Genomic DNA, 24,256 nt, shown 5'->3' on the forward strand with positions numbered 1-24,256 from the left:
TGCGGGAGATCCAGCGACAAAATAAAGTTCTGGCCTTTCTGCTCCGACCAACGATGGCACAGCAGGATCCTGATCGCTGCTGCCTGTCAAACTGAACGATATCGCTAGCCAGGACGCTGCAACGTCACGGATCGCTAGCGATATCGTTCAGTGTGACGGTACCTTAACAGGACAGCCAGGTTTTCCATCCGTACCCAATTCGTTTTGAGGGAAGACACAATCATGTCACCACAGAGAGATAAACGTTTATACAATTTTATTAGGAAAAAAAACATTAAAAACCTAGTTCCCCCAGTGCTCGTCCTCATGGAGGTCTACACCCCAGCAACCACTAGTGTTTCTCCTTGTCAGGGTGACCCCGCTGGAACAGCACCTCACCCCGGCGTCACCTACAGGGTGGGGCCAGACAATTCAGGGTCCAGTACATTATAGGGGCAAAGGAATCAACAATACAAAACAGCAGTAAGTGGCGACATGTTGGGGGTGGATGAAGGCTCTGTACAGGTCACGCTCACAGAAAATGGTTTATTTTGCTTGGTACCAGCAGGGTGTAATAAACAGAACACGTTTTATATATATATATATTGTATAAAAAAAATTCACATCTTCACCTAATAAAACACAGAATATCCTGGTGCTGCCTGTATTCTGCATCTCACTATATACAAGCTATGGATCCAGTAATGTATACGCTGGGGCCTGGGTCAGAACCATCCGACTCCAGGGGAGCCAAAAATGTCAAAGAAAACTAAATATCACTAACCGCACGCGAGGGAGCGCTGCTCCGGAGGTCATAATGAAGGAGACCAGCGTCAGGTACAACCTGCTCAGTCTTTACTGGGTGTATTATACATAATGTATGGGTAAGGCTCTAAAACTCAATGGAAAAACAAACTACAGGAAGGGAGGTGCCTGTTCCCCCCACTGCAAATCCTGGGCGTCTTCATTTAGAGGAGAGGTAGCGTCTCTGGACCATGAGGACTAAGGTCCCCCTACCCTTGAGAAAGTGATCATGATAGACTGCCATGAAGTCCTAAATATTAACAGATGGTGGAATGGTTACCGGGAGAACTTGGCATCAGTCTCGTGGTCTATAGATCAGCATCATCAAAGCCATAGAAGGATTCGGGGTCACTATCTCCCTCGAAGAGCTGGTGCAGGACCTCTACGTCGGCGTACTCCTCAGCAGGGCTGTTGCTGTCCTCATCCTGCTCGTCGTGATTGAGTTGCAGCTGTTCTTCCAGTAGGTCGATCAGCTCTTCTTGCATCTCAGCATTACGCTTGCTGGTGTTGGCAGTGCCGTCAGTTCCCGGCAGGACACTGGCCACCAGGAAGGATTGCTGGACCAGTTCTGGGTGCTCAGTTATTACATTTAGGACCTCTGTCAGCCAGCTGACCACCAGCTGAAGCAGCATTTCCAAGCTGCAGCTTCCCTCTGCCATGCCTCGGGCCTGCTCCTGCCATTTCTTGTGCAGGAAGTTGGTGACTGCCCTCCGGATACACACGTACAGAGGTTGTATCTTTACACTGCAGCCGGCAGGGACAATGGCTGGCAGCGTGCAGGTGGAGCTGAGCAGCGCCAGGACCTCATCCGACAGGTGGGATCGGTAACAGTCCAATACCGCCATGCCTTTGTTGTTTGACCCATCCACGTGTTTCTGCCACACAATGGACGACCAGCGCTCCATGATTTCATCGTCAGTAAATCTGTCTTCTCTAGTTTCTAGCCTGATACACTTAGGGACGTGTGCTGCACTCTTGAAGTTACCGCGACAACACACCAGTGTGGGCAAGAGGCTTCCATCAGCCAATATGGTCAGCAGGATGTCACACCATGGCTCACCTGTGCCCACAGTCTGCAGCGCACTCTCTTTCCGCTCCTTGCTATGTAGGAGGTCATGGTCGAGGAAAAGTGAAATCTCATCAACAGCCGCAATCATGGAGAGAGGGAGATCTTGGCTGAGTATCTGCCGCTGCACAAACCCAATGAATGTCTGGGCATTGTCTTCCATCTCGTTTGGCAGCCGGTTGGCCACTGCAACTTTATCGTGCATACTCAGATTGTGCCGAAGCATGAACCTCACCGCCCATTCGTAGGAGATTTTGAAAACTCCTTCCAGGGCATGGCCAATTTTGGTGGCCTTCTGGAAAAGAGTCTCTTCGTTGACGGGCTGTTGCTGCTCTCTCTGGGTCAGCACCCACTCGGCCAGCTTCTCCTCTGCCTCGGTGCACAGATATTTGCCTTCGGTCACGTTGTCCTGAATCTCAGCCTGGAACCTCTGCAGCCAGCGGCAGATGTGTCTTGGAGAGTCATAGAAGTGTTCGGCCGCCTGTTGTATGCCACAGCACAAGGCGTACAGCACCACGCGAAGCTTCTTCATACTGAGCTGCTCCGAACTCTCCTCGCCTATGCCAGCCTCCCTGTCCTCCACCTCTCCATCCTCCAACTCATCCAAATCTATTCTCTGCTCCTTCTCTTCAGGGCTGGGGGTGTTGGACACAGGCGATAATTTCCATTCCTGGTCATCCTTTACCTCACCTTCCTTTAATAACTGTGGACTGGTCCTGTAATTTAACTCCTCCCGAGGTCCAAAGACCCTACATCAGCAAAAATAAAGGCATATGAATAAGGAGAGGTCCAATCGGTCACTAGTGACTAGACCACACACTGCTACGCTAGTCCGAAGCTAAAGTAGATCTACTTACCATGAAATGTCTGGAGAAGAAGTACCTGCGGAGAAAAAGCAGTGAGGTTACAATGGAGGGATAATGATATCTCCTAGCAGAGGAGGTGGAGGACACTTACTTGTGCACACTACAGAAGCATGGCAGTGAGATGGGTTGAAAGCCAGATGTTTTGCCATGGCATCGCCAATCCTCGTGACAAAAGGGCAGGAGGAGCAGGTTAGCACCATCTCATCACTGCGGAGGAGAGCCACAATCAGCCATCACTGAGCAGCACTCCAATCCCCTGCTGGCATTCCACTCCCTCGCCAAACCCACAATTCCCCTGCTGGCCCATCACTCACCTGGGCAAGCAGCTCTTGAATAGTGACTGGTACTTTGGACTCTTCCGTGGGACGTGATTGCTGAAGAATTACAGACAGTCAGGTTATTGCAAACCTTGCCCGCTGCCGGTGACAGACTGACGGCAACAAAAAAGGGACAATACATGTACATTGCATCAGTCGTCTCGTAACACCATCATCCACTCACTTGATCATGTGATTGGCGTAGGCTCGGGAGCAGCAGGTGCCATAGCGGCAAAGAGAACAGTGCACGTAAGTGGGGAAGTGATTGTGGAAATCAGAGATGTCAAAGCTGCACTCCAGGCACGACTGCTTTCCTATGGTGAGCCTGAAACAAACGTCAAGGAAGCAAAAAGTTAGCCAGCTTGCAGTAGGTCAGGAATCAGCTGCCAGTAACGGCGCAGGAACCCTAGGGCGCGCACACATGACGGAGGGACCCCCAGCCACGCACGGCTTGTAAAGCACATTACACGCCCCACTTGTCATTCCCCCATGGATTATCATTTAGAATATAACCCTGAACAGTGCGGAGAAATAGTAAAATCTGAGATTCCCACTTGGGGCAAGAGGGTGCTTTGTGACTGACCGTTGTGTGTAATCCTCAGCTTCCATTGGTTCAGCTGGTGGAACGAGAGTGCTGGGGATCATGTCCGGAAGAGGAAATGTGGGGGTATCCGAGGACAATGGAAGCGCCCGTGAAGGTGCTCGCGAGGCTCGGATGGTTACCTATGGGCAGAGACCTTACTTTTTACAGGCTGACTGCTTACATGGGCATTACTCACCAAGTTCACCGTGGATCTCACCTTTGTGCCCGGCTTCAGACCCTCCAGCTGACGAGGTTTGCGGAAGGTTTTGTGGTGCTGTAATTTGTGTTCGATCTTGTCTTTTGCAAAAAGAAACTGTAGCCGGCATTTATTGCAATGGTAGACGCTCTTCTTCTTGGCCGAAGGTGGAGTGACAAGACCATTGCACAAAAAAGTAAAGTTTGTAAGAGCAGCACAGCTGGCGACCAAGCAGACATGAGGCGCAATGCAGAACCGCTACCTTACCTGGTGCCGCATGAAGTGCTGCTGGAAGGCGTTGCCATTTTTAAATACCTTCAGACAATAGACGCAGAGCAAGTGCCGCGTGTCCTCATGATTCAGCCGGAAATGAGTATCCACCTCTGCGTAGATTGAGGAGCGGTAAGAACAAACCTGAAAAAAAACGGGTGGTCACACGGAGAAGCCGGGCAACTGGGGGTGGGCACACGCTGGCATGGCCCTTACCTGGCACACGTACGGCATCTCCCCGGGCTTGTGAGTATCTTTCATATGTTGCAGGAAGAGCGGTTCGCTGTCAAATGCCCACTCACAAATCTTACATTTTGCTGCAAACAAGGAGAAAATAATTACCCCAATGCCAAGCAAAAGGCAGTGGCTGGGAAATACCAGTGTGGCATACTAGTCTCCATAGCAACTAATGCAATGGATATGGTGACAACTGGGCATAGTGCCCGTTACTCACTAGTGGACTCATAGGAACTGTGCACGTTTTCCAGGTGACACTGTAACTGGAATGGGGTGGAGAACTGTCTGTAGCAGTGCTGGCACGTGGTGTGCCCGTCCACCTCGCCATTCTGTTGGTCCAGCTCCACGTGGTGCTTCATGTGATTCATGAACCTGGAAGAAAGTAGAAACTTTCAGAACTACAACAAGTGAGGTCACACGGGCGGCCGTGGCTTTTACTGCGCCCACCTGATATTATTCTTCAGCCGCTTGGAGCAGTGCATACAGCGGAAGGTGGTGGCCACTTTAGGAAGCCCTTGCATCTGGTAGGTTTGACCAACATCTCTGCCATAATAGAAGTCATCTACCAGCATGATGAGCTTGCCCTGCAAGGCGTCATCTGCTGGGGTCTCCTGGGACTTGACAGCTGGGGGCTCTGTGCTACTGGGTGCACTGGCAGACTTCTCTGGACTGGGCTGGCTGGGCAGTTCAGAGTCAGACTTCCCTTTCTTCGAGAAGTCCACAAGATCAGGACAGCAGTACTGCATCATGAGAGAGGGACACAATTAGTGACTTATCTCATGACCACGATCACTGCTTGCAGCGGTCCACATTACAATGTGACTTACGCCATTACTATCACATGGTGATTTCATAGGAAAGGATGGCGCCCATCACCTCCTGGCTACAAGCATTTACCATTTACGCCTGCCCCTTGAGAAAGCGAGCAGAGAAACGTGCGTCGGGGTCTCTGTGGCATCGTGGATGGCCTTCTACACATATGGGTATGCTTTGATTCTCTTATTACATACTCTGCAGACCTATATATGTGCACTGTTAGCACTTTGTTATGTTATCTGAGCAGCACTTGCTGGGTTGATGGGGATAAGTCTGCATCATGTTAGATAGTTTGCAATGACCCAGTGCCTGTTATTTTCCACCTTGCCACTATGTGTGTCTTACTTGAGTTAACCCCTTAAGCCCTACGGGTGGTTTGCACGTTAATGACCAGGCCAATTTTTACAATTCTGACCACTGTCCCTCTATGAGGTTTTAACTCTGGAACGCTTCAACGGATCTTGGCGATTCTGACATTGCTTTCACGTGACATATTGGACTTCATGATAGTGGTAAAATTTCTTCGATATAACTTGCGTTTATTTGTGGAAAAAAATGGAAATTTGACGAAATTTTGAAAATTTTGCAATTTTCCAACTTTGAATTTTTATGCCGCTAAATCAGAGATATGTCATGCAAAATAATTAATAAGTAACATTTCCCACATGTCTACTTTACATCAGCACAGTTTTGGAGCCAAAAATATTTTTTGTTAGGGAGTTATAAGGGTTAAAAATTGACCAGCAGTTTCTCATTTTTACAACACCAACATTTTTTAGGGACCATATCACATTTGAAGTCATTTTGAGGGGTCTATATGATAGAAAATACCCAAGTGTGACACCATTCTAAAAACTGCACCCCTCAAGGTGCTCAAAACCACATTCAAGAAGTTTATTAACCCTTCAGATGTTATACAGGAATTTTTGGAATGTTTAAAAAAAAAATGAACATTTAACTTTTTTTCACAAAAAATTTACTTCAGCTCCAATTTGTTTTATTTTCCCAAAAGTTGTTGTGCCATTTGTTCTTAGTATGCCGATACCCCACATGTGGGGGTAAACAACTGTTTGGGCGCACGGCAGAGCTCGGAAGCGAAGGACCGCCATTTGACTTTTCAATGCAAAATTGACTGGAATTGAGATGGGATGCCATGTTGCGTTTAGAGAGCCCCTGATGTGCCTAAACATTGAAACCCCCCACAAGTGACACCATTTTGGAAAGTAGACCCCCTAAGGAACTTATCTAGATGTGTGGTGAGCACTTTAACCCACCAAGTGCTTCACAGAAGTTTATAATGCAGAGACGTAAAAATAAAAAATCATATTTTTTCACAAATATGATCTTTTCGCCCCCAATTTTTTATTTTCCCAAGGGTAAGAGAAGAAATTGGACCCCAAAAGTTGTTGTGCCATTTGTTCTGAGTACGCTGATACCCCACATGTGTGGGTAAACCACTGTTTGGGCACATGGCAGAGCTCGGAAGGGAAGGAGCGCTGTTTGACTTTTCAATGCAAAATTGACTGGAATTGAGATGGGACACTATGTCACGTTTGGAGAGCCCCTGATGGGCCTAAACATTGAAACACCCCACAAGTGACACTATTGTGGAAAGTAGACCCCCTAAGGAACTTATCTCTAGCTGTGTTTTGACAGCTTTGAACCCCCAAATGTTTCAGTACAGTTTATAATGCAGAGCCGTGAAAATAAACATTTTTTTTTTCACAAATTATTTTAGCCCCCAGTTTTGTATTTTCCCAAGGGTAACAGGAGAAATTCGACCCCAAAAGTTGTTGTCCAATTTGTCCTGAGTACACTGATACCCCATATGTGGGGGGGAACCACCGTTTGGGCGCATGGCAGAGCTCGGAAGGGAAGGACCGCCATTTGGAATGCAGACTTGGATGAATTGGTCTGCAGGCGTCACGTTGCATTTGCAGAGCCCCTGATGCACCTGAACAGTAGAAACCCCCCACAAGTGACACCATTTTGGAAACTAGACCACCCCAAGGAACTCATCTAGATGAGCTTTGAACCCCCAAGTGTTTCACTAGTTTATAACGTCGTGAAAATAAAAATTAATTTTGTCCCACAAAATTTTTTTTTAGCCCCCAAATTTTTAATTTTTCCAAGGGTAAGAAGAGAAATTGGACCCCAATAGTTGTTGTCCAGTTTGTCCTGAGTATGCCGATACCCCATATATTGGGGTAAACCCCTGTTTGGGCGCACGGGAGAGCTCGGAAGGGAAGGACCACTGTTTTACTTTTTCAACGCAGAATTGGCTGGAATTGAGATCGGACGCCATGCCGCGTTTGTAGAGCCCTGATGTGCCTAAACAGTGGAAACCCCCAATTCTAACTGAAACCCTAACCCCAACACACCCCTAATCCCAACCGTAAATGCAATTCAAACCCTAACCCCAACTTTAGCCCCAACCCTAACCCTAACGGGAAAATGGAAATAAATACATTTTTAAAAATTTTTTATGTTTCCCTAACTAAGGGGGTGATGAAGGGGGGTTTGATTTACTTTTCTAGCAGGTTTTCTAGCGGATTTTTAGAATTGGCAGCCGTCTAAAAGACGCTTTTTATTGCAAAAAATATTTTTTGCGTTACCACATTTTGAGACCTTTAATTTTTCCATATTTTGGTCCACAGAGTCATTTGAGGTCTTGTTTTTTGCGGGACGAGATGACGTTTTTATTGGTAACATTTTCCGGCACGTGACATTTTTTGATCGCTTTTATTCCGATTTTTGTGAGGCAGAATGACCAAAAATTCCGTTTATACCGTTCCGCGTTTGGTAAAATGGATAAAGCAGTTTTATTCTTCAAGTCAGTATGTTTACAGCGATACCTCATTTATATCATTTTCTTATGTTTTGGCGCTTTTTATACGATAAAAACTATTTTATAGAAAAAATAATTATTTTTGCATCGCTTTATTCTGAGGACTGTAACTTTTTTATTTTTTCGCTGATGATGCTGTATGGCGGCCCATTTTTTGCGGAACAAGAGGACGTTTTCAGCGGTACCATGGTTATTTATATCCGCCTTTTAGATCGTGTGTTATTCCACTTTTTGTTTGGCGGTATGATAAAGCGTTTTTTTGCCTTATTTTTTTACGGTGTTCACTGAAGGGGTTAACTAGTGGGACCGTTTTATGGGTCGGGTCGTTAAGGACGCGGCGATACTAAATGTGTACTTTTGTGTTTGTTTTTTTTATTTAGATAAAGAAATGTATTTATGGGAACAATTTTTTCTTCTTTATTTAGGTTTTTTTTTTTTTTTTTTTTTTACACATTTAAAATTTTTTATTTTTTACTTTGTCCCAGGGGGGACATCACTGTATAGTGACAGATCCCTGATCTGACACTTTGCAGAGCACTGTGTCAGATCAGCGATCTGGCGTGCCCTGCTCCTTGCTTACCAGCCCCTGCTCTGGACCCGGAAATAGTCCCTGCAGGACCCGGAAGTAGACCGCGACCATTTTGGATACGGGGCCTGCAGGGAGGAGACGCTCGATACAAGGCGAGCACATCGCCTTGTACCGATCGTCTCAGGGAAGCACGCAGGGAGCACCCTCCCTGCACGATGCTTCCCTAAGCCCCCGGAACACTGCGATCATGTTTGATTGCGGTGTGCAGGGGGTTAAATGTGCCGGGAGCGGTCCGTGAGTCAGCTGACACCCGGCCGCGATCCCCCCCGTGAGCGCGGCCAATCACGTATGACGTACTATCCCGTCACTGGGAATTAACACTTCATAAAGAAAAGAACCAGCATCATACAAATGGGATCACCACACCAATAATATAGGTACAAAAGTGTAACAAATTTTTATTATTATATGTTGTATATAGTGGTGTTGTACCACACAGAAAACAAATTTCAAAACAATTAAAAACTCCCATAAACAACAGTGGGAGATGAGGGTCCATACAGCATCGATACGATGCATCTATGCATCGATACGCGTGGGTCTCACATTGCATTAGCCTGCCCTTTCATCTATTAAGGTGACCCTGTCTGATGGTGGGGTGGCAAGATTCCTGGTCTTTAGGTGTAGTTTATTCTGAGATACTTACTTAGGCCTTTTACATTTTTGTAGAGACTAGGACATCTCCATCAACTTGCATGAGTATTTGCCTTACAAGCCTGTATGCTATATGTACAACTAATAGGATATTGAATGTATACATTGATGTGCTTGCTATTTGCACAAACCATACGTTATTGGGATATTGTTTGAATTTCGTATAGTTGATGGTAGACCCAGCATGCTTATATTTTGACCCGCACCATTTTTTCATGTGGTCACATCCTGAGAAAGGTATTTATAAAGGTGGTATTGACTACGCAATATTTTTCTGAGTAACTTATATATTGTATGGACCCTCATCTCCCACTGTTGTTTATGGGAGTTTTTAATTGTTTTGAAATTTCAGTTCTTTGTGTGGTGTTGTATATAATAATAAAAATTTGTTATACTTTTGTACCTATATTAGTGGTGTGGTGATCCCATTTGTATGATGCTGGTTCTTTTCTTTATGAAGTGTCGGTTTATATAGTCTTGCATCAGGTGATCCCCCCCCCCCCCCCCTTCTCTTATTTAGTTGGATGGTGCCCGCTCAACCTATACCTTTGTCACTGTGAATTAAGTCCCAGGTCACCTTGACGAGATAGTAAGTCATATGGGATTAAGGGGTTAAACTCTTTTCCTCTTACCTATCTTTTCATGTCAACAGTGACGGTATGAGATTTTATTCAATGTGTGTATCATCTAATTTTTTTGCAACATTATAAACTTTAATATTTTATATATACATACATATATATCTCTTTGGTGAGTGGTGTGTGCGGATACTAGTTATCCATTTTTTAGGTTGTTAAATTTTGACACACCCCCTATCTGTCTAAGTGCACCTTAGGATTCACTCTAGTAGTAAAGGTCCCTATGTATTACTGATATGCTTTTGGACATGTTTGTAGAGCATTTACCATTAACCTGACACTTACACACATGTGGCCCCGAAGAGCTTCCAACACCCTGAACGGCGTCTGACACCTCGGGCAGTACTTCCTGGAAGTGTCGGGGTTCTCCATCTGGGCTCCGGCAGGTGCAGCTGCTGGAGGGAGTAGGGGGTATATATTATTGAGGATGTATAAGTACAGACACAATCCTTACTGTATGGCCCAGGAGAAAATGATACCTTTCAGTCCAAGAGACTCCAACTGAACGCCTCTCTGTAACGTGCCCACATTTGGGCTTGTGCCATTGTTGCAAATGGTACTGGAAAGGATGAGCTGCGTTGAGTTCTGGGTGGTGGTCTGGCTACCGCTCACTGCGTTCACAAACTTCACCACATCCGTAGTTTCTCCAGGTCTCTTCACAGTCACCAGGCTTGAAATATTCACTGCAAGGCACAAAGACAGCACACAGCGTTAGGCTACTTTCACACTAGCGTCGGGCTCGGCCCGTCGCAGTGCGTCGGGCCGAGGTTACCTATGCTAGCGTTGTTTGCGCCGCACAACGGGTGCAGCGGATGCAGATTTTCATCGCATCCGCTGCCCCATTGTGAGGTGCGGTGAGGTGGGTCCGTCGGCAGCAAAAAACGTTACATGTAGCGTTTTTTGCTCCCGACGGTCCGCCACAACACGGCGCAACCGTCACACGACGGTTGCGACGTGTGGCAATGCGTCGCTAATGTTAATCTATGGGGCAAAAACGCATCCTGCAAACAACTTTGCAGAATGCGTTTTTTCCCATAAACGACGCATTGTGACGTATTGCAAAAAACGCTAGTGTGAAAGTAGCCTTACCCATCAGCCCGCAGCCATGGAGGACAAGCTCATAGCAAGAGGAGAAAGTTCAGATGGAAGAATGAAAGGCGGGACAAGGCAAGGATCATGAAGAGGAACGGTTTGCTCTCCCATCAGCCATGACAGAGAGCAGACATTTACTGCCCGGGCTCCAGGATCACAAAAACACATGTCAACCATCTAGTTGTGGTGCCAAATCCCTGGCAAATACTCACCCAGCTTAGGGTTGGGATTGTTCTGGTTCTGGGAGATGGACAGAGCCTGGGTTGGCTGCTGCACAGTGATTTGTCGGAGAGGCTGCTGGCTAGGCGCAGATGTGGTGGAGGTGCTGCAGATGGGTTTGTTCACCTGGTTCTGCGACTGTGGCACCGTGCTGCGTATGGTCAGGGTAGCAGGGATGACAGTGGTGAAGGTGTTTGTGGCAGGACGCACGGGGACAGTGGTCGCCGGCCGGACCTGGGTCACCTGAGAAAACACTTGTGGAACTCCTACTGCTGGCTTCATGAACTGTGTGCCCGCTGCTGGAGAGGGGGAGAAAACTCAGTACATGCAGCCAATACTGGAGACATAGCAAATATCTGACTTACCTGGCACGATGGTGATTGGCCGGACCGTCTGGCCTTGCTGAACATTCAGCACGATGCCCACCTGATTCATTGCATTCACTGTATTTTGGATCGGCCTGACGTTTCGTACAGGAAAGCCCTACAACAAGGAATACAGTCATTTTGACATGGAGGATTGTCGTCCCCTCAGAACGTAATGCTTTCAGACAGGAGCACAGGTGGGAACCAGGTCGCTAGCTGCTCCTACCTGTGCCGTTATGAAGATGGGCTGAGCAGCCATGGAGTTGGTAGTGGCATGGTTGGCATTCTGCATCACTTGCATGGGACGAAGCACAGGCTGAGTAACCATGGTGCCTAGGCCTGGGGCTGCGTTCTGGGTAAGTATTAGCGGCTGAGGGCTCTGCTGTACGATCGGTGTGGTGCCTAGAGAAGGAAGACAGATTTTATGGCGGTTCTTACAGGGTACCGATGCCACTGGCGTGCACGGCTACTTACCGCTATTATTTGTGATCAATGTGACAACTGTTTTCTTTGTGGGGTCAGTATTCTGGCTGATGGTGTTGGTAACGGTGCTGGCGGTTGTATACTGACTGCCCAGGGTTTGATGCACCACAGGCAGGGACACGGTGGCCGGCTGAAGGTTGATTGACACTGTGAGAAGAAAACACTGATCAGCCAGAAAGTTGAAATCCTGCTTTTTTCTCAATGTGACATTTACTGATGATCACTTTGAGGTCCCTGGACTCGGTAATGAGGGGGCAGCATCACAGCGACGATTCTCACGCTTAATGGAAGTAGTAACCACCACAAGCCAATACATGGAGGCCAGCTGTAGCTGTCCCATCTGTACGAGGCAACATGTCCCCAGATCAGAGTCAGTCAGAAAGGCATGTCAAATGTTTTTTTCTTTTGGAGGTCTGGCAGCCAAGACCCCATTGATTGGTAAAATGAACAGACATAGTTCCTCGTCTTAGCGGCCAGATGCCTAACTGAGCTCACTGCGTTGTCAAGCTGATCTTGTGCCCCTTCCTTTTAGCGGTCGCTGGGGGTCTCGGCTCCTGGACACCCACCAATATAAGCTGTGAAGGGTCTAGTGAGACCAGACTGGAGCATTACCGGTGTTGGCTTTATCCAGGTAGCTGTAGTCTTCCACCACAGAGTCCTCGATCACGTCGCTGATCTTCTGCCACGGCTCCAGCTCCTCCTCCTCACACTCCATGAACAGATCCGTGTCCATGTCTCCTGCAAAACACAACATATCAGCCATGACAGGGGGCTGCAGATAGAAAGAACTACAAGTCCCAGTACACAATAAAGATATGGAAGGGTAAGTTCAGAACTAGAAAACTCTAATGAACAAGAAACCAACCACAGCTCAGTCCAATTCTTCATTACACAGTAGGGCGATACTTAAAAGTGCCCGTCAGCAGGATTGTGATCAGCAACTGCAGACACTGTCAGGATGGGCAGTGTCAGAGCGCGACAGATGCTAGTGTGCATGAACCCCCGCCGGGAGAACTCCTAAGGCCCTCCAGGACTAGATTGAGGTCCCAGGGGTCCACAAGTGTCTGGTACGGGGACATTGCATGCGCTACCCCCTCCCCTTAACCCTCCATCACATACAACTGATCTGACAGGCGCTTCTCTTTTACTTTCATTTCTCCTTCCTCACCAGATTGTGAGGAAACCCCCTCCCTCCAGGTAGTCTCCTGTCTCTTGAAGGTCTGTGAAACCTGATATCACAGTTGGATTTCAGAGCTTCAGGGGAGAGGATATAGCTGCACAGATCTCTCAGGCTCATTGTATGTGAACACGTCACATTCAGTAAGGGTATGTTCACACGTTCAGGATTTCCATCCTTTTTTTTTCCTGACTGTTTTTTAAAAAACTGCAGCTCTTGGCAGAAAACGCAGGTCCTTTTTTTGGTCCTTTTTTGGTCCGTTTTTGATGCGTTTTTTGATGCGTTTTTTGATGCGTTTTTTTGATGCAGTTTTCTAGCCAGAGTCTGTGTGTTTTCTAGGAATTTTTTTAGGGTTAAAATGGCTGAAAATACCCTAACCCTACCCCTACCCCTACCCCTAACCCTACCCCTAACCCTACCCCTACCCCTACCCCTAACCCTACCCCTAACCCTACCCCTACCCCTAACCCTACCCCTACCCCTAACCCTAACCCTACCCCTAACCCTAACCCTACCCCTAACCCTAACCCTAACCTAACCTTAGTGAAAGAAAAAAAAAAAAAATTCTTTATTTTTTTTATTGTCCCTACCTATGGGGGTGACAAAGGGGGGGGGTGTCATTTACTATTTTTTTATTTTGATCACTGAGATAGGTTATATCTCAGTGATCAAAATGCACTTTGGAACGAATCTGCCGGCCGGCAGATTCGGCGGGCGCACTGCGCATGCGCCCGCCATTTTGCAAGATGGCGGCGCCCAGGGAGAAGACGGCCGGACGGACACCGGGACGCCGGGTGAGTATAAGGGGGGGAGATTAGGGCACGGGGGGGGGGCATCGGAGCACTGGGGGGGGGGCATCGGAGCACTGGGGTGGGGCATCGGAGCACGGGGGGGCGGGATCGGAACACGGGGGGGGCAGCCACACTCCGCCCACGCACTTCCGCCCGCTCCCCGCACTTCCTGCTGCAGCGGTTCTGCACATCAAATCGCAGTAAAACCCGCAGATATATTTTTGATCTGCGGGTTTTACTGCGGTTTGGACCTCACAATGGAGGTCTATGGGTGCAGAACCGCTGCGGCTCCGGAAAAAGAATTGACATGCTCCTTCTTTTTTCCGGGAGCTATTCAGCGCGTCTTTTTTTTAACAATTTCCGGACCATGTGCACAGTGTGTCCTGTTTTCCATAGGGTACAGTGTACTGTACCCTGCATGGAAAACAGCTGCGGAACCGCAGCGGCAAAACCGCCGCGGTTCCGCGGTAAAAAACGCACTGTGTGAACATGGCCTAAAGTTGGTATTTTATGTTTTTATTCATCACAATAGTTTATTTAGCTTGTTTTATGAATGTATAGCACAAAATGTGAGGATATTTCATAGAAATAAGGGAGATTTTATAAAAGAAAGTGTGCTGCTCAGGCATATACAGTAGTTCCCTAACATATTCCTTCTCTTGCTTCAGATTATCTGCTGAAATGGAGAGGAAAATGTACAATTTATCCAAACAACTTGATGTTGAGGAAGTAACAAACATGCTGTTAGATGATAGAGACCTCACACTGAATGAGGATTTAGGAGAGGAAAGTTAGATTGATTCTCATGATGAGGTGGAAGAATGTGTCTTGGATTCTGAAACAGAGCAAGATGGTGACAGTGGTGAGGATGAAGAAGTTGGATCATATTATATTGGAAAAGATAAATGTCATAAAGCAATTTGCCTGACACATGCAAAAATGGTGTGTAATTCTTGCTATTTGCTCTGCAAGTGTGACTTTTCTGGGGAAACCTCAGCATCTACTTCTGATTGAATATGTTTTTAATAGTACTTAAGGTACCTTAAAATTAAGTTTGTGTTCAAAAATTTTCTTTGTACATTTTTTTGAGAGAGTCGAACTGGGGACTATTTGGCGGGAGTTTTGAAAAGTTTGTATTTCATAGTTATTAGTTTTATGTTAAGTAAATGGTTTTTTTTGCAACTGATTATGTGTAGTCTCTTTTATTACATCCCTATGAAGGTCACTGATCACTTTTAGAGCACTGAAATTGCAAACATTAGATATTATAGGTATTTTTCCAGCAGGCGCCTGACAGGCACATTGTATGTGAACTCGTTAGTCTGAATATTGTATGTGACGGAGGGTTAAGAAAAGTTCTGACCTGAGAAGAGGAGGATAAGTTATTCTGGAAAAGAATGGAAAACGTTGACACCTGGCCCTTTAGCGAGCTAAGAGCAAGGCCAGCATCAAGTTCCGCCTGAAGAAACGCCAGAATAGGAGGAAGAGCAAAAGACATTAGGCGCGATGGGATTTGACTTACACTAGCGTTAGGCTTTCCAAGTCCGATAATAGACCCGGGACGAAGACAGCTTCCTAGCCTGGATCATGGCATGAATCACCCAATCTCAAAACCCGGATGCCCTTAGAACTGCAGTTTCAACAGAGTTAAATAGAGCGACCGAGATCGGTCTTGGGAGGGAGGGGGAAGGGTAGGGAACAGATAGAGAAGGACAAACTGTGACCAGGGTATTGCCAGACCGTCGGCGCCTACCACAAGACGAACGTGGAATATGGAAACAAACTGTGGAACCTTCTTGTCGCCATGAAGTTTACAGCTAGAGTGCCCAATTGAAGGCAAATCTGATGGAAGACTTCCTGATGTAGAGACCACTGTCCCACCGCGACACCCTCGCGGCTGAGAAAGTTGGCGGCCCAGTTGTCCACGCCGGGGATATGTACTGCAGATATCACCACAACCGCCGCTTCTGCCCAGAGAATCTTTGATACCTCGGACATCGCCAAGGGACTCAGAGGTCCTCCCTGGAGGTTGACATATGCTACCACCGTGGCACTGTCTGTCTGAACTCGAATTGGCAGGCCCCTGAGAAGTTTCTCCCAGTGGCGGTGGGGACAGAAGAATGGCCCTTATCTCGAGGATGTTGATTGGCAGGGAAGATTCCACTGCCGACCAATGTCCCTGAACGGTCAGGTTGTGAAAGACCGCACCCCAACCAAGAAGGCTGGCATTTGTCGTCACCACCTGCTATTGAACAGGGAGGGAGGACCAACCCTGGAAGATGAGAGGGGATGACAGCCACCACCTGAGAGATTGCTTGCCTCGGGAGGAGAGCCGAACCAGACGATTCAGAGACAGAACAGACTTGTTCCACTGCGATAGGATGGCCTGCTGGAGCGGTCTTGGGCAGAATTGTGCAAAATAAATCGCTTCCGACGCTGCCATCATCCTTCCCAGGACAGCCATGACAGAGAGGAAAGATTGAGGCTGAGGGCTCTGCAGAGAGCATCCCACCCCCCACCCCCCCCTAGAGGATTGCCCCTTCTCCTTGGGAACAAAACCCCTTGTCTGACAAGTGTTGATCAGCATGCCTAGGAATATGAGGTGGCTGAGTCGAGGCAAGGCAAGGCTTTGCCCTGTTGATTAGCCAGCCAAATCAGGACAGGGTTTTGAGAACGATGAACAGACTTTTCTGGGCCTGGTAAAAGGACGGAGCCTTGATGAGAATGTCGTCAAGGTACGGGATGAGCACTAGACTTCTGCTCTGCAGAAGGGCCATTACCGCTGCAATGATCTTTGGGAAGACCCTGGGAGCGGTTGCGAGCCCAAACGGCAGGGCAACAAACTGAAAGAGCATAGTTACTTACAGATAATGGTATTTCTCAGAGCCCATGACAGCACCACGGAGAGAGGGGATCCGCCCTTCAGGGACAGGAAACCTACAGATAAAATGGCGGTACCTCTCCCTCCCATCAGTTGGTTTACAGAGCATCAGAGGACCTCCAGGTTAATGACAACAACAAATAGATATACACACTAGATGGTGGCCCGATTCTAACGCATAGAATATGTATGTAGTTTATTTATGAAGATTTCAGAATAATGCAATGAATACACAGGATTTTATGGGTAAAATATATTATAATTAAATTTAATTGCTCATAGAACTTAATACAATTCAATGAAATTATGAAACGGATAATCAAAATCATCGAACAAAAGAAGTACATCGACACTAATATATTTGTTAACCATATCAACCCAAAATATTTTTGTACACCACATTTTTAGTGAATACCTTTTGACTACCTATAAGCAACTTTCCTTGTAACGGCGTAGGTAGAACTTGCACCTTGACGTTGGATCTCATTTTAACTCTTGAAAATGCAACGTAGAGTTGTCCATGACCAAAAACAGGCACCGGTAGATATATGCCAACACGGTGTAGAGTTTGAATTTGTGACTTGTTTATTGTCATGGCAAAAGCTGGTTTAACTGGAAACGGTCGACGCCGAAGCCTAAATGGAAGACTTGCTTGAATAATGTTACAATGGAGTCCAGTAACAATAAGGCGAGTTCCATTACATAGACCAATTTTTGTATTTAGATTACGCAGCAACATAAGGATTGTTCCAGCTTTGAGTTGTAGTCTGTGGGATGGCATTCCTGATGGCGTAAGACTATTTAAAAATTCAACTGGATAATGCTCTTGTTCATCTTCATTGTCTACATTCACTGAATCATCACTTTTGTACAACTAAAGGTACCGTCACATTAAGCAATGCTGCAACGATATAGACAACGAGCTGATCGCTGCAGCGTCGCTGTTTAGGTCGCTAGGAGACGTCAAACACAGGCAACAGCTGAACGATGCAGGAGCGATCCAGTGACGTACTTATCGTTCTCGATGGTTGTTCGCTCCATGAAAAACCATTGCAGGCATCGTTGCTTTTGCTGTCAAACATGACGAATCACACCGACCTGACGACCAAATAAAGTTCCGAACTTCTAGCTACGACCAGTGATGTCACAGCAGGATCCTGATCGCTGCTGCGTGTCAAACACAATGAGATCGCTATCCAGGACGCTGCAACGTCACGGATCGCTGTCGTTCTCGTTGGAAAGTTGCTCAGTGTGAAGGTACCTTTATACTCTCCACGAATTCTATCCATCACACGGGAATTTAGCAGAGCCATGTCATCGTTCTTGGGACAAGAGAATTGCATGAGAAGAGGCCCTCAACACTACTTTGGTCGTTCACATCAATTTCTATGCATTGTCCAAAAACATCACTTACGATGCAGTCAGTGCACAAAATGTCTTCTGGTATTTCAATAATGTCTTCTCCAAGGTTGTATTCGTTGCCAAGTTCACCATTACTAATTTTAAGAAGCCAGTTGCTATACTCTTGGTCAGAAGATCGCATGTTGTTAATTAGTTGGAGTTTACCAAACTGTTTCCAAAAGGTCAGCCATTTTTAAGCTGGACTCGATACCAAATGGAACAAGAACAGATGTTATGACTGGAAGGCATTGCCTAAAATCTCCGCCAATGACAAAAACGTTACCCCCAAACGGAACTTCATTTTTTTCAGCAACAAATGTAGTGATTACTTCACGCAGAAGTCTGTCAATTAAGCTCAAAGCGTATTTGGGTGCCTGGTGCAGTCGTCAAGTATGAAAAGACTGGCGTTCTTTAATAGTCTTCTTGCAAATGTGTCTTGTTTTATACTGGAAACAGAGATTTTGTTGACTGGAACTGCTATCCCAAAGAATGAATGGATCGTGCGACCTCGTAAAAGGTTTGCTGCAATACATGTTGTAGCCGATGGTAATACGACTTTTCCCAACCCTCTAACGTGATGCATTAAAACTTCATAGAGGTATGTTTTACCGCTCCCTCCTGGACCGTCAAAGAAACATTTTGGGCTTGCATCTGCTTGGTTTTCTATAGCTCTCACAATAGTGTCATATGCAATCCGTTGTTGCCAACAATAATTCGTAAGCTTCGTCATACTCTGGAACTTGTGGAACTTGAATTGCAGGCTGTGGCAAATTAAAGTCTGAAAACATTTTTCCATGCAGTAGTAACACATTTTGGACATCTTGCATGGCATAAGATTCACAATTTTGACAATTTCCACTTCTGTTGTGAAAATGTAAGCAGTAATCCTCGATTAGATGTTCTTTCAAATTTTCCCAAAGTTGAGCCGGATTTGTAGGTGGTCCAAATACACAGATGTAGGCAAACAATTCACGAAGTTGCTTAGGCATATGTAGGGTAATTGCGTCTTCTAAAGTACCGTATATACTCGAGTATAAGCCGACCCGAGTATAAGCCGACCCCCCTAATTTTGCCACAAAAAACTGGGAAAACTTATTGACTCGAGTATAAGCCTAGGGTGGAAATGCAGCATTTACCGGTGAATTTCAAAAATAAAAATCGATAATTATTTCCCCATAGCTGTGCCATATAGTGCTCTACACCAGAGGTCCCCAACTCCAGTCCTCAAGGCCCACCAACAGGTCATGTTTTCAGGATTTCCTTTGCATTGCACAGGTGATGCAATTATTACCTGGGCAAAACTAAGGAAATCCTGAAAACATGACCTGTTGGTGGGCCTTGAGGACTGGAGTTGGGGACCTCTGCTCTACACCGTTCATATTTCCCCATAGCTGTGCCCCATATAGTGCTCTGCACCGTTCACTGTGCCCCATAGCTGTGCCATATACAGTGCTCTGCACCGTTCATTGTGCCCCCTAGCTGTGCCATATACAGTGCTCTGCACCGTTCACTGTGCCCCATAGGTGTGCCATATACGATGCTCTGCACCGTTCACTGTGCCCCATAGGTGTGACATATACGATGCTCTGCACCGTTCACTGTGCCCCATAGGTGTGCCATATACGGTGCTCTGCACCGTTCACTGTGCCCCATAGATGTGCCATATACGGTGCTCTGCACCGTTCACTGTGCCCCATAGATGTGCCATATACGGTGCTCTGCACCGTTCACTGTGCCCCATAGATGTGCCATATACGGTGCTCTGCACCGTTCACTGTGCCCCATAGATGTGCTCCATATACGGTGCTCTGCACCGTTCACTGTGCCCCATAGATGTGCTCCATATACGGTGCTCTGCACCGTTCACTGTGCCCCATAGATGTACCTCATATACGGTGCTCTGCACCGTTCATTGTGCCCCATAGATGTGCTCCATATACGGTGCTCTGCACCGTTCATTGTGCCCCATAGATGCTCCACATTAATCTGTTCTGCCGCTGCTACTGCTGCAATAAAAAAAAAAAAACACATACTCACCTCCCTTGATTGCAGCTCCCGGCGTCTCGTTCCGGCGCCTCCATCTTCCCGGCGTCTCTGCTCTGACTGATCAGGCAGAGGGCGCCGCGCACACTGTATGCGTCATCGCGCCCTTTGACCTGAACAGTCAGAGTGCAGACGCCGGGAAGATGGAGACGCCGGGAAAATGGAGCGACGCCCGGCGGCTGGAACGTGGACAGGTGAATATAACATACTCACCTAGTCCTGGCGATCCTCGCGCTGTCCCTCTGCCTGGTCTTCGGTGCCGCAGCTTCTTTCTCTATCAGCGGTCACCGGCACCGCTGATTAGAGAAATGAATAAGCGGCTCCGCCCCTATGGGAGGTGGAGCCGCTTATTCATTTCTGTAATGAGCGGTCCCACGTGACCGCTGAAGAGGGGAAGACACTGCAGCACAGAAGCCCGTGGGACGGCAGGGACAGCGCGAGGATCGCTGGGACTAGGTAAGTATACCTCAGCGCCCTCACCCCCTCACCCGCCGACCCCACCGCTACCGTGACTCGAGTATAAGCCGAGGGGGGCACTTTCAGCCCAAAAATTTGGGCTGAAAATCTCGGCTTATACTCGAGTATATACGGTAAGTCTCCACACAGTATCATCCAATACAAGTCCTAAAGCCAAAGCTGCAGCTTTAAATGTATCCTGCAATAATCCTCATAACTTGTAGCTCCTTTGACATGCAGTAGTAACAGCTGAAGGCAATATCTTTCTTGATCCTTGACACTAACAGTATACATACGTCCAGTTATTCTGCTAACTCCTCGTTGTCTTGGATTCCAAGTTTTAATCCAAACGTAATGCTCTGGAATCTCTCGGTACAAATACTGCCTTGCGTTTTCGTCACGTTGGTTCAGCAAAAACCATTCCATTAATGTTGACGTCGTGCTTAAAGTTTTTGAGACATCTTTGACTTCAGCATCTTCAAAGAAATAAAGCTGGTGTTGATTTGGTAAATGAATAGCTAAACGTATAATGGCATGGGACTGAATGCATTGGAAACGCAAATATCCTCCAAGCAGCTTCTGGAGCACTGACGTATCTCGAGTCAACAAAAGTTGATGATTCATCGTGATTGACTGTTTTCTGTTGTATTTCGATGTTAGCTTTGTCATGCCCCTTGTAGATGTACTTGAAAAGATATTTTACACTTTTTATTGAAGCACAGATTTCTACTTTGATGTGACAGTTGTATTGTTTTGATAAGTACGGGTTGTATGGGACTATCCATGAGTTATTTATAATTTTTTTATTGCAAACAATGTTATCAATGTGTTGTCGCCGGTAGGATGGGTAGCCATCCAAGTCTTTAATAGTGTGCTGTTTAAACTCCTTTGGAAACCCTTTTGTACACTTTCCGTTTTCCATGCATGGACTTTTATGATTTGCTACACCACATGGGCCATGAACCATATGAGAGACTACAATATTATACAGTTCAAGATACTTTTCTTGGTTAGGAATTTCAGCCCACACTATGTTGTCAATTTCTTCCTCCGTACAAAACTTGGAATCTGCGTCTAAGATAATTAGTACATGCGCATGTGGGAGACCTAGTTTCTGAAACTCTATGACGTGTACCATTGCTACGACTGTTCCAAAAAGCCCATTTTTGATGTCTTTCAAAAGGCTGCTGAGTTTCAGTCGAAATATGCGTGCGACTAAGTCCGGTCTGTGTTCAACTTTTTGCCAGGGTTCTAGATTTTCGGTAATTTCCGGCCATTTAGGATTACAGGTCATTGTCACAAAAATGTCAGGTCTTCCATACTTTGTTACTATTGCCATTGCATTTTGATAACGCTGTTGCATGTTGCGGGGGCTACCTTCAAACGATGACGGGAGAATTACTGTTTTTCCAACTGGAATTCCTTTTTCAATTGATTGTTTTTGCAAATGTTCTTGAAGAAAGCAGTAGTCTTCATCTTTAAATTGTTTTTCGTTCATTCTTATGAAATTTAGACGATTAGCTTCAATTTTAACATATGCGTCAACTAAGTACGGTTGTGTCAGTTTCCCACCGTTTAAAAAGAGGATTGAAGTAATTTCGGACAGACAGAAGAAACCTGTAGTATTGCAGCTGTGTAATTCTCCTTGAAGTTCCTTGCTGCTTTAGGTTTTCATGCCACCCTTGATCACCCCTTGGAAAGAATAGCGGGTATAGAAGAGCATCAAGGTTGCTGTGCAAAATGCTAATTCGTTGTGTCTTAGGAACCAAAGGATTGTTTTGGTCTGGCTTAAGATGGACTAATATATCCCTTTGAAAAGGAGGCTCTCCATTATAGTTTTGAAAAACAACTGCGACCTCACTTACACGTGGTTTGTTGCAAAGTCGGGGATCCTGTTTACGTTCTTGTTTTTTAATGGCCATGACAATAGAAGGCATTTTAGTACCATTTTGTGTAGCCCTCTGTTCCTCCTCAGCTTCGACGTCTTTTAGCATGCAATATGCAGCAGCAAATGGGCTATTTTTTTGTAAATGTACAGCAATTTGGTTCATCAGTTCAGCATCACACTTTTCGTTTTCTTTCAGGTTCATCCTTTGTTCTGTAGCCTCATTTGTATCAATGATGTATAATTGTGCAAATTTTGGTGGTTGTCCTATTTCTGGGTGAAGTGTTCCAGTGCGGTGGTAGATCTGGCCGTAAATTTTAAAACAATATGGTCCGAATCCAGGGGGCAGTGCAATGTTGGCACCAAGTGAAGCAAACGCATGAGAACTGTTGATGCTTCCGATATTTTCCATAAAATTTCTACTGTGTTGATGCGTTCCTTTCATCAACTGCTCAAACAGATCTGAGTATTGAGGTCTCGGTAGCATAACTTTTCCTTTTAGGCAGCATTGAGTAAACTGATTGTCAGATGGTTTCTTCATCAATGAAATTCTGAGAGTCGCATTTAGAGCAAACTGCATTCATATTCCCACAGTAGTGTTCAATAATTGTACTTTCATTGTCTGTTACATAATGCCCAAGATGTTGAACATTGTCCCGAGCTTGCCTTAGTTGGTAGAGCATTCGTTTTTTATGAATTTAGCAATCATGTTGTTCCTGTCGTACGACAGTTTGTTGTGGTGTCTCCCAGTTGGCGACGTTGTCTGTGAAATTCCACATCCTGGGCTTGTCTGGCGGCAGTTTGTTGTGCTGTCTCCTGTCCCCGACGTTGTCTGTGAGATTCCGCATCCTGGGCTTGTCTAGCGGCAATTTGTTGAAGTGTCTGTTGCTCTCGACGTTGTTGTTGCCTTGCTGCTGCTTTTCTGTCATCCTCATTGGCGTATTTTCGCTTACGACCCATTCTAAGACAGAACGCGTAAATCGTGATAGCGTACAGTATTGCGTCAGGACTGGGCCTGATCCACCTCTGGCGCGAATTGGCGCGGGATTTGAACCACGCTTCGCTGATTGGACGCGGCATGCCGGGCACAACCAATCAGAGACAGGCGCAGTCTGATTAGTTGCGGCCGGCCACCAATCACCGAAGCGGTGTTTAAATCCCGCACCAATCAGCAACAGGCGCAGTCCGGCCGTGAATTGGCATGGGATTTGAACCACGCTTCGCTGATTGGTCGCGGCATGCCGGGCACAACCAATCAGAGAGAGGCCCACTGCGGCCTGAAGCGTGGTTCAAATCCCACGCCAATTCGCAGGCTGACTGCGCTTGTCACTGACTGGTTGTGCCCGGCTGGCCACGACCAACCAGTGAAGCGGTATTTAACCCCTTAGCGACCGCCGATACGCCTTTTAACGGCGGCCGCTAAGGGTACTTAAACCACAGCGCCGTTAATTAACGGCGCTGTGGAAAAAGTGTATAGCGCCCCCCAGAGGCCGAATTTCTCCGGGGTCTCGGCTGCCGGGGGTAGCCGAGACCCCAGAGAACATGATTCGGGGGGGTTTTTTTACCCACCCCGCATTTGCGATCGCCGGTAATTAACCGT

The 24,256-nt window shown here is 46.6% G+C and overlaps 1 protein-coding gene across 3 annotated transcripts in view; it reads right to left on the bottom strand.

The window, feature by feature from the left end:
* Positions 1–241: 241 nt before the first annotated feature.
* Positions 242–24,256, bottom strand: part of POGZ (pogo transposable element derived with ZNF domain) — a 65,942-nt gene continuing 41,927 nt past the window's right edge. The window contains exons 3-20 of one of the 3 annotated variants that reach the window (XM_069768359.1): positions 12,635–12,760; positions 12,014–12,169; positions 11,766–11,941; positions 11,540–11,657; positions 11,168–11,473; positions 10,343–10,546; positions 10,149–10,258; positions 4,766–5,058; positions 4,536–4,690; positions 4,298–4,398; positions 4,079–4,225; positions 3,833–3,964; positions 3,616–3,755; positions 3,217–3,357; positions 3,030–3,089; positions 2,807–2,922; positions 2,707–2,731; positions 242–2,598 (exon numbers count right to left, since the gene is read on the bottom strand). In XM_069768359.1, coding sequence (XP_069624460.1) covers positions 1,092–2,598; positions 2,707–2,731; positions 2,807–2,922; positions 3,030–3,089; positions 3,217–3,357; positions 3,616–3,755; positions 3,833–3,964; positions 4,079–4,225; positions 4,298–4,398; positions 4,536–4,690; positions 4,766–5,058; positions 10,149–10,258; positions 10,343–10,546; positions 11,168–11,473; positions 11,540–11,657; positions 11,766–11,941; positions 12,014–12,169; positions 12,635–12,755 — 4,008 coding nt within the window. In that variant the 5' untranslated portion in view covers positions 12,756–12,760 and the 3' untranslated portion in view covers positions 242–1,091. The remainder of the gene's footprint in view (positions 2,599–2,706; positions 2,732–2,806; positions 2,923–3,029; positions 3,090–3,216; positions 3,358–3,615; positions 3,756–3,832; positions 3,965–4,078; positions 4,226–4,297; positions 4,399–4,535; positions 4,691–4,765; positions 5,059–10,148; positions 10,259–10,342; positions 10,547–11,167; positions 11,474–11,539; positions 11,658–11,765; positions 11,942–12,013; positions 12,170–12,634; positions 12,761–24,256) is intronic. The other 2 variants (XM_069768374.1, XM_069768366.1) reach the window with 2 other exon arrangements.

This window comes from Ranitomeya imitator, chromosome 1 (assembly GCF_032444005.1).
Source record: "Ranitomeya imitator isolate aRanImi1 chromosome 1, aRanImi1.pri, whole genome shotgun sequence".
NCBI classification, from domain to species: domain Eukaryota; kingdom Metazoa; phylum Chordata; class Amphibia; order Anura; family Dendrobatidae; genus Ranitomeya; species Ranitomeya imitator.